This window comes from Fundulus heteroclitus, chromosome 2 (assembly GCF_011125445.2).
Source record: "Fundulus heteroclitus isolate FHET01 chromosome 2, MU-UCD_Fhet_4.1, whole genome shotgun sequence".
Classification (NCBI taxonomy): Eukaryota; Metazoa; Chordata; class Actinopteri; order Cyprinodontiformes; family Fundulidae; genus Fundulus; species Fundulus heteroclitus.
Genome location: NC_046362.1, coordinates 13,980,932 through 13,995,253, shown reverse-complemented (window position 1 = coordinate 13,995,253; position 14,322 = coordinate 13,980,932). Strand labels below are relative to the sequence as shown.

General features: G+C 41.4%; 2 protein-coding genes across 8 annotated transcripts in view; both read left to right on the top strand.

Moving 5' to 3' along the window:
* The window catches only part of duox (dual oxidase), a 28,411-nt gene extending 19,862 nt beyond the window's left edge, over window positions 1-8,549 (top strand). Inside the window, exons 25-34 of the mRNA XM_036148474.1 lie at window positions 430-660; window positions 2,277-2,376; window positions 2,465-2,514; window positions 2,602-2,729; window positions 2,813-2,966; window positions 3,105-3,337; window positions 3,440-3,598; window positions 5,069-5,224; window positions 6,763-6,891; window positions 7,002-8,549. Coding sequence (XP_036004367.1) covers window positions 430-660; window positions 2,277-2,376; window positions 2,465-2,514; window positions 2,602-2,729; window positions 2,813-2,966; window positions 3,105-3,337; window positions 3,440-3,598; window positions 5,069-5,224; window positions 6,763-6,891; window positions 7,002-7,124 — 1,463 coding nt within the window. The 3' untranslated portion in view covers window positions 7,125-8,549. The remainder of the gene's footprint in view (window positions 1-429; window positions 661-2,276; window positions 2,377-2,464; window positions 2,515-2,601; window positions 2,730-2,812; window positions 2,967-3,104; window positions 3,338-3,439; window positions 3,599-5,068; window positions 5,225-6,762; window positions 6,892-7,001) is intronic.
* Window positions 8,550-9,959: 1,410 nt separating this feature from the next.
* tjp1b (tight junction protein 1b) overlaps window positions 9,960-14,322 on the top strand; it is a 108,713-nt gene continuing 104,350 nt past the window's right edge. For 6 of the 7 annotated variants that reach the window (XM_012880292.3, XM_036148463.1, XM_012880286.3 and 3 more), the window contains exons 1-2: window positions 9,960-11,362; window positions 12,232-12,343. In XM_012880292.3, coding sequence (XP_012735746.2) covers window positions 10,915-11,362; window positions 12,232-12,343 — 560 coding nt within the window. In that variant the 5' untranslated portion in view covers window positions 9,960-10,914. The remainder of the gene's footprint in view (window positions 11,363-12,231; window positions 12,344-14,322) is intronic. The other variant, XM_012880290.3, reaches the window with a different exon arrangement.

The window sequence follows — 14,322 nt, the reverse complement described above, 5'->3', positions numbered from 1 at the left end:
AACAGCTTTTATTTATTTTATTTTTTTTTGCTTATGCCCTCTAGTCTTTCCCATTTTGATAGGTGGCTGAGAGAAATTGGCCTCTGTGTCTCTTTTTTCACCCCAGATAAACTAGAAAATCGTGGATATATAAATTCAAGCTCGACACAGTTTTCTTTAATGCAAAAGTACTTCAGTTACATTTATTTTATTGTTAGGGATCACACTAACATCCGCTCTGATAAGTTTGTTAAACAAACAGTATTCATTTTTGTTGATCTTTTGTTTCTTTGAATAAATATAATCCAATGAAAGCTTGGATTTTATGCCACTTCCGTTGAAGATTAACTTATTATAAAGCTTTTTACAATAATTCTGTAGGGCGCTGCAGTTTTTTAACAGCTTTATGCCTTTTTTTGCCATCATGTATGAATAAAATACTGTGTTCAGACTATAGTTCGCAGGCAGAAGCCACCGGTGTGCCGGAGACTACCGTGATGGGCATCATAGTCGCTCGCGGCACAGCGGCCGGAGTCTCCTTCCTGTTTCCCTACATCCTCCTCACCGTGTGCCGTAACCTCATCACCCTGTTAAGAGAGACCTTCCTGAACCGCTACATCCCCTTCGACGCGGCCATCGACTTGCACCGCATCATGGCCATGACTGCCATCGTCCTCTCAGGTCAGTGCGGAGGACTTTGGATTTCATATCTAAAAAAAAAAACAAAGTTAGGTGAGTGGGGCGCTCTGTTTGTGAAATTAATGCATTTTTTCACATGTTTTTCTGAGAGTAAGTTAAAACACAAGAAAACAATTAGATATATTAGATAAAACCAACCAGTCCATTTTGTCAGGTTTTGGGTTCTCTCTTGGTCAGCCAAGAAATTAAAAGTGCATTATTTTCAAATTATGCCGTTGCTTGACTGCAGTTTATAAATTTTCGGTAGATGCACTGATAACAGTTTCAGCTTCACACAGAGAAAAAAAACAACCACCTTGAATGTGGAATGATTAAAAAAAAAGTATAAATTGTGGATACTTACATAAACCTAGTGTTGTGCCAGTTCATTTTTAGTTTTGGTTTCTTCAGGTTCAGGCTGAGTAATTGCAGAGCTAACCTCCTAACCACGCTGAACCTAAGTCCCTTAATGGCAGCAGGTTAATTTCGAGGTTTTAAACTCCTTTGACAACTTGCCAAACAAAAAGTCTTAATTTTCTCCAGCTGTGTGGAGAATATAGAGCAACTGGCTGAAAGAAGGCTGCTACCATTCTCTCACACCTAAAACAAAGACAGTTTTGTTGTTTATAAATATTTCCAGGGGAAAACATGAGCAGGCATCTTGTGGAAATAAAAGAACGACACCCATTATTCATATTTTTGTAACTCTCACATGATTGGCCCCGGAACCAGGAAGTAAACACGGGCTAAACTCTGCATCAAAGTACCGTAGTTGTGGAACGTACTTCTAGGTTTAAAAGGAGTAAAACTTGACTAAGACATTGTTGATGGAGAGGACTGATTGTTTATAGGGAATATTACTTCCATCCCAGGTCACAAATGAGAAAGATTTAGGTTGATTTTACAATAAATATCTTACTTATTGTCCCTTTAAGCTTCATTCAGCTGTTTTTTTGTGCTGTACCTGCAAAACCACTACTCATCTCACTCCCTAGCAGCAGCAGACTCTACACAGTAACAACAGGAACGCCTCATTACAATGAGCCTAATTGATTTTAATTGTTATGGCATGAGCGTCCAGTTTATATTGTTAAACTTAAAGAAAGCTCCCAAAGAACGTTTGTCCTGAAAGTTGCCCACCGGTGACTCTGAAACTAAATATTGTTTGCTAAAAACAGAGAGTTTAGTTCATTTTCCCCAAGCAGAAAACAGGGTCATTAAGTTTTTAAACGGGGGTTTATTTATCATTGTGGTGTGTTCCTCCATTGACTCAAACATACCCATGCTTTTTCAGAGCTTAGTCGTTTATCCTATAAGGGCATATTTAATCTTTTTTTTTTTTGCTCTAAAACAAGACAAAACAGATTTCTTGGATGACATCTGGCATGACAAAAGAGGTTTAAAGTCTTTTCTCTGCACCAGGATAAGACTTTAAGCTAAGAAGCAAGTACCAGTGACTGTTTAATTATCATTTCTTCACCAAGCAGCTTTCTGTGGTTTCCCAGGAGAAAATGTTCCATTGAGCTCATATTTTGCTGTTCTTTTCTTTTCTTTTTTGGTCATGGTGTTGGTGCTCTTGTTTCATGTGTTGCTCACTGGGTTTTGTGTTCCCGCTGCAGTTGCTCATAGCTTGGGCCACGTGGTCAACGTCTACATGTTTTCCATCAGCGACCTCAGCATCCTTTCCTGTCTGTTCCCAAAAGTCATAGCCAACAACGGGTAGGTTTGCACATTTTATCGGGAGATTCGTCGATGCCTTAGAGGTGTTTTTTTTAGGTCATTTACAGTTTTAATTTGTTCATTTTAGGTCTGAAATCCCTCCTAAGTGGTATTGGTGGTTCTTCCAGACTGTTCCAGGTAGAAGTTTCATCTGATTTTATAGTTTAGATCTTTATTTCAATATGATCTTACTGTGTAATTTTTTTATCTTTTCCCACCCCGTAGGAATCACTGGGGTCCTGCTTCTCTTTGCCTGTGCATTCATGTATGTTTTTGCCTCTCACTACTTCCGCCGCATCAGTTTTCGTGGATTTTGGATCACTCATTACCTCTACGTTGTTGTGTACATCCTGGTAAAGCCCTTTCTGAGCTCAGAACCCAGACGGTGAGGCGGTTATACGGTTGTCTGATGTCTGGTGTCGTGTTTCTCCATCAGACGGTCATACACGGCAGCTACGCTCTGCTCCAGGAGCCTCGTTTCCACGTCTACCTCATCCCGCCCAGCCTGCTCTTCCTGCTGGACAAACTGATCAGCCTGAGCAGGAAAAAGGTGGAGATCCCCGTCGTCAGAGCAGAGCTGCTGCCTTCAGGTGCTTTTCTTGGGGAATTTAACTTCGATTTTGTTCACATCTGAAGGAAAAACTTTCTCATTATAAAATGGTAATTTCCTTTTCTGAAATCATGTTCTGCATTGCATTTGTCGCTTCCCTCTTCTGTCCTTCCTGAAGGGGTGACCCACCTGGAGTTCAAGCGCCCGCAGGGCTTCCTGTACCGTTCGGGCCAGTGGGTTCGCATTGCGTGCTTGATGTTGGGCACCGATGAGTACCACCCGTTCACTATAACGTCGGCCCCTCATGAAGAGACCCTGAGTCTGCACATCAGAGCCGTGGGACCATGGACCAGTCGGCTCAGAGAGCTCTACGCTGAGGAGAGCCTCCTGGAGCTTGGTTCCTATCCAAAAGTACGTCTGTTTAAATAGTTTTCTCAGCAGTAGATTTTTTAGTTTTTTGTTTTGTTTTTGTCCCTTGCTGACACTAACGTTGGTACTCTCTTCAATCTGAAGCTCTACTTGGACGGACCATTCGGCGAGGGCCATCAGGAGTGGAACAACTTTGAGGTATCTGTTCTGGTAGGGGGAGGAATAGGCGTCACACCGTTCACCTCCATCCTCAAGGACCTGGTGTTCAAGTCCTCCATCAAGTCCAAGATTCTGTGTAAGAAGGTACGCCTTAAAATCAAAACCACCACCCTCGGCGTTTCTGGTAGTTCTTGAAAAGGTGTGTAAAAAAAAAAAAGTAATTAATTCATATTTTATTGCAGCATCATGATGTCACCATGGACATTTTAGAAAACTACCCAACCTTTAATTTCAATACAATTGTTTGGGTAAGGGAAAAAAATAGTCTGGTAAATCCACATTAAAGGTGCATAGTGCAAGTCTCTGCCGTGATCGATGCATAGGCGAGAGAACACAGGCTACCTTCAATATTTTTATAGCTTTCATTACGGCAATAAACAAAACACCGGTGCAGCCGCAGCAGCAGATGCAATTTTTGCTTTTCTCCCGTGCACGTGCACAACATACTGGTGACATACTAGTGTCATTTCAACTCTTCTCCAGAGGGGGCAGACATCTGAAGAAATCCTAGAACTTACACTATGCTCCTTTAAATTGTGTGTGCTACAACTATTTGCATCCCTGCTGCCGGTACTTTATACAGTTTTACACTTTTTGCCATTTGCGACACGACTTATCCTTTGTCTATGATGTTTTTACAAGATTGGAGAAATTTAAACCATTCCTCTTTGCACAATCACATTAAATCAAACCGATTTCTGGGTCCGTTCTCGTGCTTTGTTCTCTTCAGCTTAGAGCACAGATTTTCTAAAGGATTTAGGTCCAAGCAGTAAGATGACCATGGAAGATGGTTGATTTTGTGTCTGGTTTATAATCTTTGGGCTGATTCAACCACATATTTTGGACCTTTACTCTGCAGGAAGACCCTTAAAATACCCTGTTCAGTTTTCTACGAGCCGCTTTCCCCCCATAAACATCCTTTGTTCTTAATGAAGGTGATGATTTCAATCTTCGTCTTATCTGACAAAATAAATAGTTTCATTTTAAGTTTGAGGAGTGTTTAACATTTAAACACGTTTAAATTTGTGGTGGTGGCACTGAACAGGGGATTTCTGGATGTTATTTATAGAGTTATGGTAGTTTTGGAGAGTTGGTGAGTCCTTAGTACCGCTCGGTGTTACAGTGAGGTTTGAAGAGTTCTCACTGCTCACTGTATGCGGCAGCAAGATAAACTCGGCTCCTTCCTTGTGCAGTGTTGCTTTAAATTATTGCTCTAAGTGTAGATATGGGCATGTTTAGAGTATTTTGTTGTTGCCATTTCCTGATTTCTGTCTTACATGAATATCATGTTCTTCATTCCCATTTTCACTTAACAGAAACTAGGCCTCAGTGTCTGCTCATACTTATCCACCAGGGAAAAAGGAAGTCATGGATTACTAAATAAATGGAACTCAACATTAGGTTCAACATAAATGTTTTCTATTTTCCACTTTAGTAAAAGCTAAAGTTATTCTAAAATGTCAGACACATCTTTCAAAGGGTTCCGAGGAAGAGTTGAAAAACTCACATTTAATGTCCTCTTTAAAGCCTCTCCCTAACATCTGTCCTCTGAAGGTTTACTTCATCTGGGTGACCCGCACTCAGCGTCAGTTCGAGTGGGTTTCCGACATCATCAGGGAGGTGGAGGAAATGGACACACAGGAGCTGGTGTCTGTCCACACCTACATCACTCAGGTGGCCGAGAAGTTTGACCTGCGCACCACCATGCTGGTGAGATTAATGCCGCACACGCTCAAGCAGATCTCCATCAGAGCTGAGATGGAAATGCTGCAGAAAGACATCTTACCAAATGGGTGGGGGCTGAACATGCACCAGCAGGAAGTGAAATGTTAAAATGGAAATACCTGCATCCTGGCATACAGACGCCCTAAAGGTTTTTGTAGGTCATAGATAATGCACGATTAGAAAGACAAACCCGGGGCAAGAGCCCACAGCAGGGTGTCTCCGTCACTGTAGAGCAAGACAAAAATCTCAGTTATCAGCATAAAGATTTAGAGACGTTCATCCTGATTTCAATCTCTTCAGTATAGAGATTAAAATCAGGCAAATGTGGCTCAATGGGAAGAGTAGTTGCCTTGCAATCTAAAGTATGACTAGAATAGGGCTATTTTAATTAAGTCAGTTACATTTTGACTCATCAGAAGAACATTTGCGTAATCAACAGCCACTATAATATCATAGCCATATTCTGTTTTAACATCTATCGTTTATATTTAGTTTGATGTAGTTCTGTTTAGTGTGTCTTATACCTTGGCTAGGTATGACTGGTAAAATAGATTCCTGAGCTCAGTGAGACTTCCTGGTGACATGTATAGATAAAGGAAATCTTTTGGCGATGGGGTATGTAGTCGTATTTACTGCTTAGAACTCGGTGATAATATTCAAGCTTTAGTCTTGAATAAGGACATAGGAACATCGTGGGTTGATTTTTACCTATCTGGACAAATCGTCCTTAGCTTTTTTTTTCTCCTATATGTCACAATAATAACATGTAAATCATGACTGATTTTTAAAGGTGCAGTTTGAGACGTTTTCTGCTGAGTCATTCGAGTCTTTTTTTATTGATTGTCCTGAAAAGGTTCAGTCTAATCCTCTCATCCGTCCATCCGTCGCTGTTTCCATACAGTGCATTGCAAGTATTCATACCTTTATAAATTGTTTCACTATAAATCCACCGACTTCAATGCATTCTACTGGGATTTTGTTTGACAGACCAAAGCTTTTAGTAAAACAAACCTGTGAACTGGGAATCGTCATCTCCTGTCCTCTAGAGCCAGTGTCCTGGAACCTTTAGATGTGTCCCTGATCCAACACACATGAATTAAATGGCCGAATTAGCTCCTCAGTATCAAGTCAGGTTGTCCAGAATCCTGCTATTGACCCGAATATTTGACTCAGGTGTGCTGAAGGGACTGGAGTCGACGATCCCTCCTGAGTGCACGTTTATTCAGACCCCCTGAGTTGAGACTTAAAGGAGCCACCTTTGAAATTTGTGCTGCTTTGTGTTTGTTTGTTTGTTTGTTCATGAACACAAATTCCAAATGAAATACGTTGAGGTTTGCGGTTCAAAGGCAACAAAATACAAGAGTTCAAGTGGTTTGGCTACTAGTCGTCATAATGTAGTGTAGATTAGCTGTCATATTATCAAATATTGATGTTTTTCAGTTTCAGATATTCTATTTGTCCTTTTACTCTTGTTCCTATCTTGTTTCTTAGAACTAATGAATAGTCTTATTTCCCCTGTGCAGTATGTGTGTGAGCGCCACTTTCAGAAGGTGTGGAACCGCAGCCTCTTCACCGGCCTGCGCTCCGTCACTCACTTTGGGCGCCCGCCTTTCGTCTCCTTTTTCAGCTCTTTGCAGGAAGTTCACCCTGAGGTCAGTCCTCCATCCATCTCCACCTCCCGGAGTTTGTTCGAATTAAAAAGCTCCAGACAAGCAGATTTAAACCTCTCAAGCTCTGCGGCTCTTCGTTGTTTTTTCTACAGGTCGGTAAAATCGGTGTTTTCAGCTGCGGCCCGCCCGGACTGACCAAGAACGTGGAGAAAGCGTGCCAGACGATGAACAAGAGGGATCAGGCCCATTTCATGCATCACTACGAGAACTTCTGATCAGTTCGGAGATTTGGATCTCAGTGTCGCCGCAGCAACAACTTTATTGAGAAATATTTTCACAAACCGTCATAGTTGTTTAACATGTTTTCTTAGCAGCGTTGTTCTCTAATGATTCTCACTCTGATTGCAATCAGGAGCAGGCAGATTTAACACGTGCGACATCAGAGAGATGCAGTTTTTTCCATGCTTTCATTTTCCAATCTGTTTATTCATAAGCTGAGCTGTTTATTTGCGTGATGCATATTCAGATGGACTTGGACCATAATTGTTTGCAAATGTAGGAACCTGTTTTAAATGAGAATGATGAATTTTAATACCATGCATATGTATTTGGTGTGACTGTTAAAAAAAAAAATCCTAACATGTTCCATCGTGTTTGACCTGGAAAAAAAAAACAAAAAAACTAAAATGTTTCGTCTGACTTGGGGAGATTAGATTATGTAAGGACCTGTGAGGTTTTGTGCAGCGAAGGCTTTCAAATTTCTGCCGTCGGCTCCTTCTGGTGCAGCTCGCTTTCAGGCTGAAGCCGCCCTCGAATTCATCCAAACTCATAAATTGGATTTATTGGTTGACTGACAAGACAGACAGCGCAACTGTAATGTATAACTCTATCACACAGTCTGCAGTCTGTGTGTGAATCGTGTAATCATGTGAATTATTCACCGTTAACAGTCCTGCTTTGCTTATTCACTCGAATGAGTTGATTATTTGTCGGGGTTAGTGAACGCTTCACTGACTTTGTGATCAGTTTATTTATTATTTACTCTTCGGATCAGGAAAGAGGGTTGCGTTTTCACATTTTTACAGACTAGTCAGCAAACGAAAGATCTTAGAAACATGAAAGCTAAGGACTTGCATGCATACTTTAAGGGATTCTTGTTTATTTCAGTTTTTTTTTTTAGTTTTGAAGGCAAGCTATCGTGCACATAAATGTAAATCAGATCAGTAAGCAACTCAAGTATCTTTTAAATTGTTGCCAGTATTTCAGATTTTTTAAACCCAAATAAATATTTAATGAAGTAAAGTGAGGCTTTTCAGATACACCCTTGCATTTTGATTCGGTTGCATGAATCTTTTTTAAAACACAGTTATTAGTACGGCAATGTTAGACTCTCCTAAAGCACCAACCAGGCACCTAAAAGTCAAAAATATATTACAAACTTAAAAAAAAAAAAACCAGCAACAGGAATTTTCTACAAATTGTCACATTATAACCACAAGCCACAGTGTATTCCATCAACATGACAGGTGAATGAAAACAGGTGGAAACACGTTAAAATGAAGATTAACAGCAGAAAATGATACAGCAGAGACAAAAATACAAGGTAAAAGAGACTTAAGCAGTAAGTGGTTCCCTTATAAAGGAACATTTTTGACCAATCTGTATAATATGATTGAATTTGACTTTGTAAAGTGCCTTGAGATGACATGTTTCATGAACTGGCGCTACATAAATCAAATTAAAATGAATTGAATTAATGAGCAGATGTCAAGTGTTTATTCTAACATTATATTAAGTGCCATTGCTGTGACTCTTCTGAACACATGGCTCAGCTTTCACACACTGAGTTTTAACCTTGGTGCTTCTAAAGCTGTGTGTGAAATCTAACATATTGGAAAAGCTGCCATGGAGGAACGACTTACAATAATTTAGATGTGCGGAGAACAACCTACGATTACTGCTGTAGCTGATTCGGGGAAGCTTAGATTTCTGTCAATTCTTCGGAAAAATGGCTGAAGCTCAGTGAAAGTGGATTGAGATTCTCGGTCGATTTAAGGCAAGACAAGAAAAGACAAGGGAAGTTTATTTGCACATCATTATTTAATCACAGGGTAATACAAAGACCATGACAGGAAAACGAACGGAACAGAAATAACAGATTAAAAACAAAGTATCACGCAGAAAGAAGCATTGCAATGTGAATTTAATGTGTGATACAAATGATAAAACAATCTTTGGCCTTTATGGGAAAGCTGCATCCATCCTTCCATTGTCTATTGAATACTTTGTCTACTTTGGAAGGAAACTTATTCTATTACACTATTATTTACTTTAGAATAAAATGGGCTGATTACAAATGCACACCAAAAGTTCACCCTTTTTTTTTTTTTTACTTCAAATAAAAAAAACAAAGCCAAGTATAATCATCCTTAAGATCCACTTTGTTATGTTGGTTTAGTTTTTTTTTTTAGCAGGGACAATACACAATAATGAGAATTTGTGTAAATGCCTCAGTATTAGCTACAAAGCTAATCTTCAACTGTTGTCCCTCGACCAGAAAAGGTATAAAAGGTCAACAACAATTAAAAGTTCAAGCATTTAGCAAAAGGCAGACAACAAATCTCAAAGTTCATACTTTTTTATAACATCAAATATATGCACGTTTAGTGGTCTAAAGCCTGGACTCACTCCCACGTTCAGCTGAATGAGAAAGTTAGCAGTAAGTTATGCACAATTTGTGTTGGTCTTCCACATTAAATCCCAACAAAACACATTCAAGTCAAACAGGACCTCTTGGAAAGCATCTGGAAGGCTGTCATTAATAAAGTCAAAGACTCGGACTGAGGGGAGGCCAACGACTGAAGCAGGCCGACACTGCGGTTCCTGCACAGACAATTAAACTTTGGTTCTGTTGGATGTTATTTTAGTTGCAACAGGAGGCCTGGGGCATTAACAGCTCTCTGACAGGCATTACATGTAGTTTCTTTCATGTTTTTGCATGTAAAAAATAGAAAACATCAATAAACATATTCTGGCACACACACAAAAAAAACACCATTTAAGTTTGGCTTTGCAACGTACCAAAGTAATCTGAATAAAAAGGTCAGGATATAAGAACATTTTTGCAAGACATTGCGGGTTTTGAACGTCATTGCTCAAAGCAGAGAGACAATAAATCGTGATTTGCTGTAAATTAACGTAAAACGAGTTGAACTATGTTCAGAGCTTATGCATTTTTTGTTGTTGTTTTTTTTTAAATAAAAAATTGGGTCTTTTCTTGATGAATTTTTGTGAAATCGACTGATGAAACGGCACCCCCTTCTGGAAAAGACGCCGTCCTCCTCCCCTCGGTCCCTACAGCAGCTGGATAAAGATTTGGTCCAAGGTCACATCGATTCGCGCTGCTTTTACTCCTTTTTTTTTTTTTTTTTTAAGATATAGATTTTCAGCACAATATATTAAGCTCCCCCCTTTAAATGCCCTCGCTCCATCCTATTACACGTTAAATGCTTCTCTGCGGTTCAGCGCCGCGGGTCGGCGCACGCGGGGAAAGGGTTTTAATCTTGCTTTAATCAGGTGTCACATTCACAGCAATAACCAGGAAGGTGAAGTTGTTGGAGCGCTGATCAATGGGCTGATGAATGCGGCCAGGAGGCACCTTAGCTGTACGTCTCATTCACTTTACACAAGTTTTCCACAATGAGTGGAGGAGTTGAATCACTAACCTTGTTTTCTAAGTCCCCGGAGCTTTCGGGGCCAGTCAGCAGGACCGAAATAACTCCTGAAATATTCTCTAAGAAGGAGCTGGGAGGGAAGAAGAATGGAGATGTCCTAATCTACCTGCAGACAGAGCAGACAATGCACAGCGTGTCGAAGGAATGTCTGAGGAGCGTAGTGTGCATGGCCTCACTTAAGAGGCTGTTAATCTTCTTAGAGCTGCTAAGTAACCCGCTAAAAATCAGCTACTGTCCAGATTGTTTCTTCCTGCCCCAGATAAACGACTCAGACAACAACAAAGGGGAGCTCAAAGAAATATGTGCCGGGGTCTTGGCGCTTGCATGAAATATGCGCCTCCTCTCCCTTGGGAGCTGTGCTGACAGAGCTGTGGAAGTCTTCGTGGGCCTCCACGACTTGAAGATGTTCGGCAGCGGCACCAAGAAGTGGTTCGTGAGGAAGCAGAAGAAGCAGCAGCAGCAGCAGCAGCAGCAGAGACCTGGCAAGAGGCCATGCACCAGGAAGAGGAAGAGATGGGCGGCGAAGATCCTCAAGGAGCACAGAGAGCAGATCCTCAGTGAGCTGGACGTGAACGCCGTGCTGCCTTACCTGGTGTACGATAAGGTCTTCTCGCTGGTGGAGTACAAGGAGATCCTGGGACAGGAGTCCAGCAGGGGACGGGCGGAGGTGTTCCTAAACCACCTGTCCTCCAAGGGGCCCGCCGCTTTCTGCTCCTTCTGCTCCGTTTTGGAGGAGGTGTGTCCCCGCCTGCTGACCAGCTTCCTGTTGGATGGAGAAGGTACACAGATGGAGGGGCTTTTGTTATTTTTGGTCAGCTACCATCAGACAAAAAAAAAAGAAAAAAAAAAAAAATAGCATCAGGTGTGTTGTTTTATTTCTGATTCAGGCTCTCTGTGAAAAACAGACAGTTTGAGCTTTCTAGGCAAACTTTTCATATTTCCACCTATATTCGATTGCATTGAATTCACCAAGCTCAAAACAAAGAAAGACAAGACCGAGAGAGTACTTATCAGTAAGCCAGAGACTCAGACTAAGAGTCTGCAAAAATAGCCTCTTAAATCTGGCTGGCCGAGGGGATTACGGAGCAGCCAGCCTTCCTAACTAGCCTCCGACGACATATGGCCTCAACCGTTGTGCCGTTTCACTCACAATTAATAGGAACTACACAGGAAAATTGTCTGAGTAAAATTTAGGCACACTAAAAAAAAAAAAATGTTTCCCCCAGAGAGACCAAATGTAATCTGTTTCTGAGTAAGGCTTCCTCAATTTGAGTACATGTTACTCTGAAAGCGCCCTCCAAAAGTATTAAAGCTTCTTTTATTTGGGTTTTGTGTGACGGACCAACAAAAAATCCAAGGGTTCCACAGGGTTACTGAAAGTGTCACACTTTTAGGGGTTTTATTTGTAAAAGGTTGTAAAAACAGTGTACTGTATTGTTTTTTTTCCTTCAGTTTATGAGCTACTTTGCGTTGGTCTGTCCCATAAAATCCTAATAAAACACCCCAAAGATGGTTGTTACATGAAACATTGTTAAAAAAGTATGAATATTTTTGCAACGTACTATAATAGACCAGCCTTTTGGCTAAGCGAGTAATGCCAAGCATAGACGATGAGGTGCAAAGGTAAAATATCTCCCTGCATCCACAGATGGAGTCCCAGGACAGCGCAGGAAAGGGCGGCTCTCCGTCCCCCCAAACAGTCCGGCGGAGCAGCCTCCGTGTCCCCCTCCGATGTACACAGATCCTGTGTTCGACACGAGGTGAGCTCCCCCCCATGCCAGGAGCTAATTTCACGTCAAATCCTTGCACTGCGGGTCAAAGGCTGCTTCCAACACACAACTATGGTTGACTTACAAGAAAGAAAGAAGCGGTTTCAGATAAAGTGGAAATAGGTCGGGTTTCTGAGCTTTGTTTTGTTGCTGTTTCAACAATACCAGATCCAAAAGAGTAAAAAATAAATAAATATTGAATTGAATAGATAAACACATCTGTGTGGAGAAAATCACTGAAGAATCACCGTGGCTGTGGAAGAAAGTTAAAACCCCAACTCGCTCACCTCATCCCCCTCACTAAACTTGGGACTGTCGATGAAGTCAAACTACAGATTTAAAAAGAAAATCTTGCAGACCGATGTGCATTGTACTTTCTATGAAAGCTTTGCCTTTTCTGTTTAAAAAAATTTTAGTCAACCTCCACTCTTCATGTAACAACTGGTAAAGTTGTTCAAAAATCTTAAAAAAAGAACAAAAAAATATTTTATTGCAATCGCCTGACAGATTTCAGGCCTTTTTGATTTTTTTGTCCAGGGTTGGGGCCCACATTATAAAATAAATGTGTTTTTAGTCCAATTCAGCGGTCATTAAATTGGCTACCTATTGCTCAGAGAGTTTAAAATCTCATTATTGGTCTACAAAGCTCTCACTGGTCAAAACCCTAACTACATCTTGTATATTCTGCATTATTATAAACCATTAAGACCCTTAAGATCCTCAGAATCAGACCTACTCACCATTCTGAGAATCAGATGAAAACGTGCAGAGGCAGCCTTCAGTATTTATGCTCCAAACATCTGGATTAAGCTTCCTGTGACCCTAAAACTGCTTCCACCGTTAGTTCCTTCAAAAGAAGAGTAAAAGCTTCTCTAGTTGCCAAAAAAAAGGCGTATTTCAAAACACTTTTAAGTACTTTTTGTATTATTTTTTTTGTTTTGTTTTTATAAATTAAACCATGACAAGCCAGACTTGATGACTTCTCAAGTTCATCCTTTTGCCCCACAGAGTAAATGTGAAAACATGTATCTAGGATGCTGTCGTTTCATTACTGATGTTCTTCCAAACTCCCTGTTTTCCTCACTGGCGACCTACCTCTGTGCCGTCTTTGAGGTGACGCTCCGTGTCCGGCGGCCACAAAAGCAGGTTGCTAAAACGTTACCGTGGTGTAGTTGGATGTTGGATTGAATCTGGCTCTAAAACAGTAATTCATGCAATTACGATACAGCTTTGAGATATCCTTTTTGGTAGAGAGTAAAACTGCCCTGGCACATGTAGTCAACCCGGGGGATTATAGAGTCTGGGACTGCAGGTAGACTTATGTGAAGTGGTGAGATCTAGACTCATCCTGCAAACAGATCTGGGCTGGGGGCTCGCTGGTGGTTGTGCCATGGCAACATGAGCCCCCTTATCCCCCTACCAGCCTTATACATCAGCCTGTGGGGAGCAGAACACTGCTGGGCCAGCTGGCAGGTGAGGGCGGGAGCCTGGGCATGCTGACTCTAGGTTTTACAGCTCAGATTATGGGATGCTGAATCCCACTTTTGTTGCTTGGAAAGGATCCGGATTCGGTGTCTGAAGTTGCATCCTACCAGAAACGTATAATCGGACCCGTTTCCACACACAGCTCAGGCTGGAGCCCTGCTTCTGTGGAGGGATGAGTTTTTGCTGTTCTGCCGATGGCGTTGTTCCGCCGGCCTCCATAAACCATGATCTTGAATGTGTTCACGACCAAATGTGCAACGCCCGGCGAAAAAAAGATACCTTGAAGAGATTTTCTGGGCCCATCCCCCCTGGGAGGAAGAGATCCCTTCTGGCCTGGGAAGGCCTTGAGGTCCACCAATGAGCCAGAGATTGTCACCAAGTGGTGAGATGTATGGCTTTTTCCCCCCCTGGACCTGCTGGCCTCTTGTGACCTTGTCTTGGATAAAGAGAAGGCGCCGGGTAGAGAGAAAAAAGGACATAATACA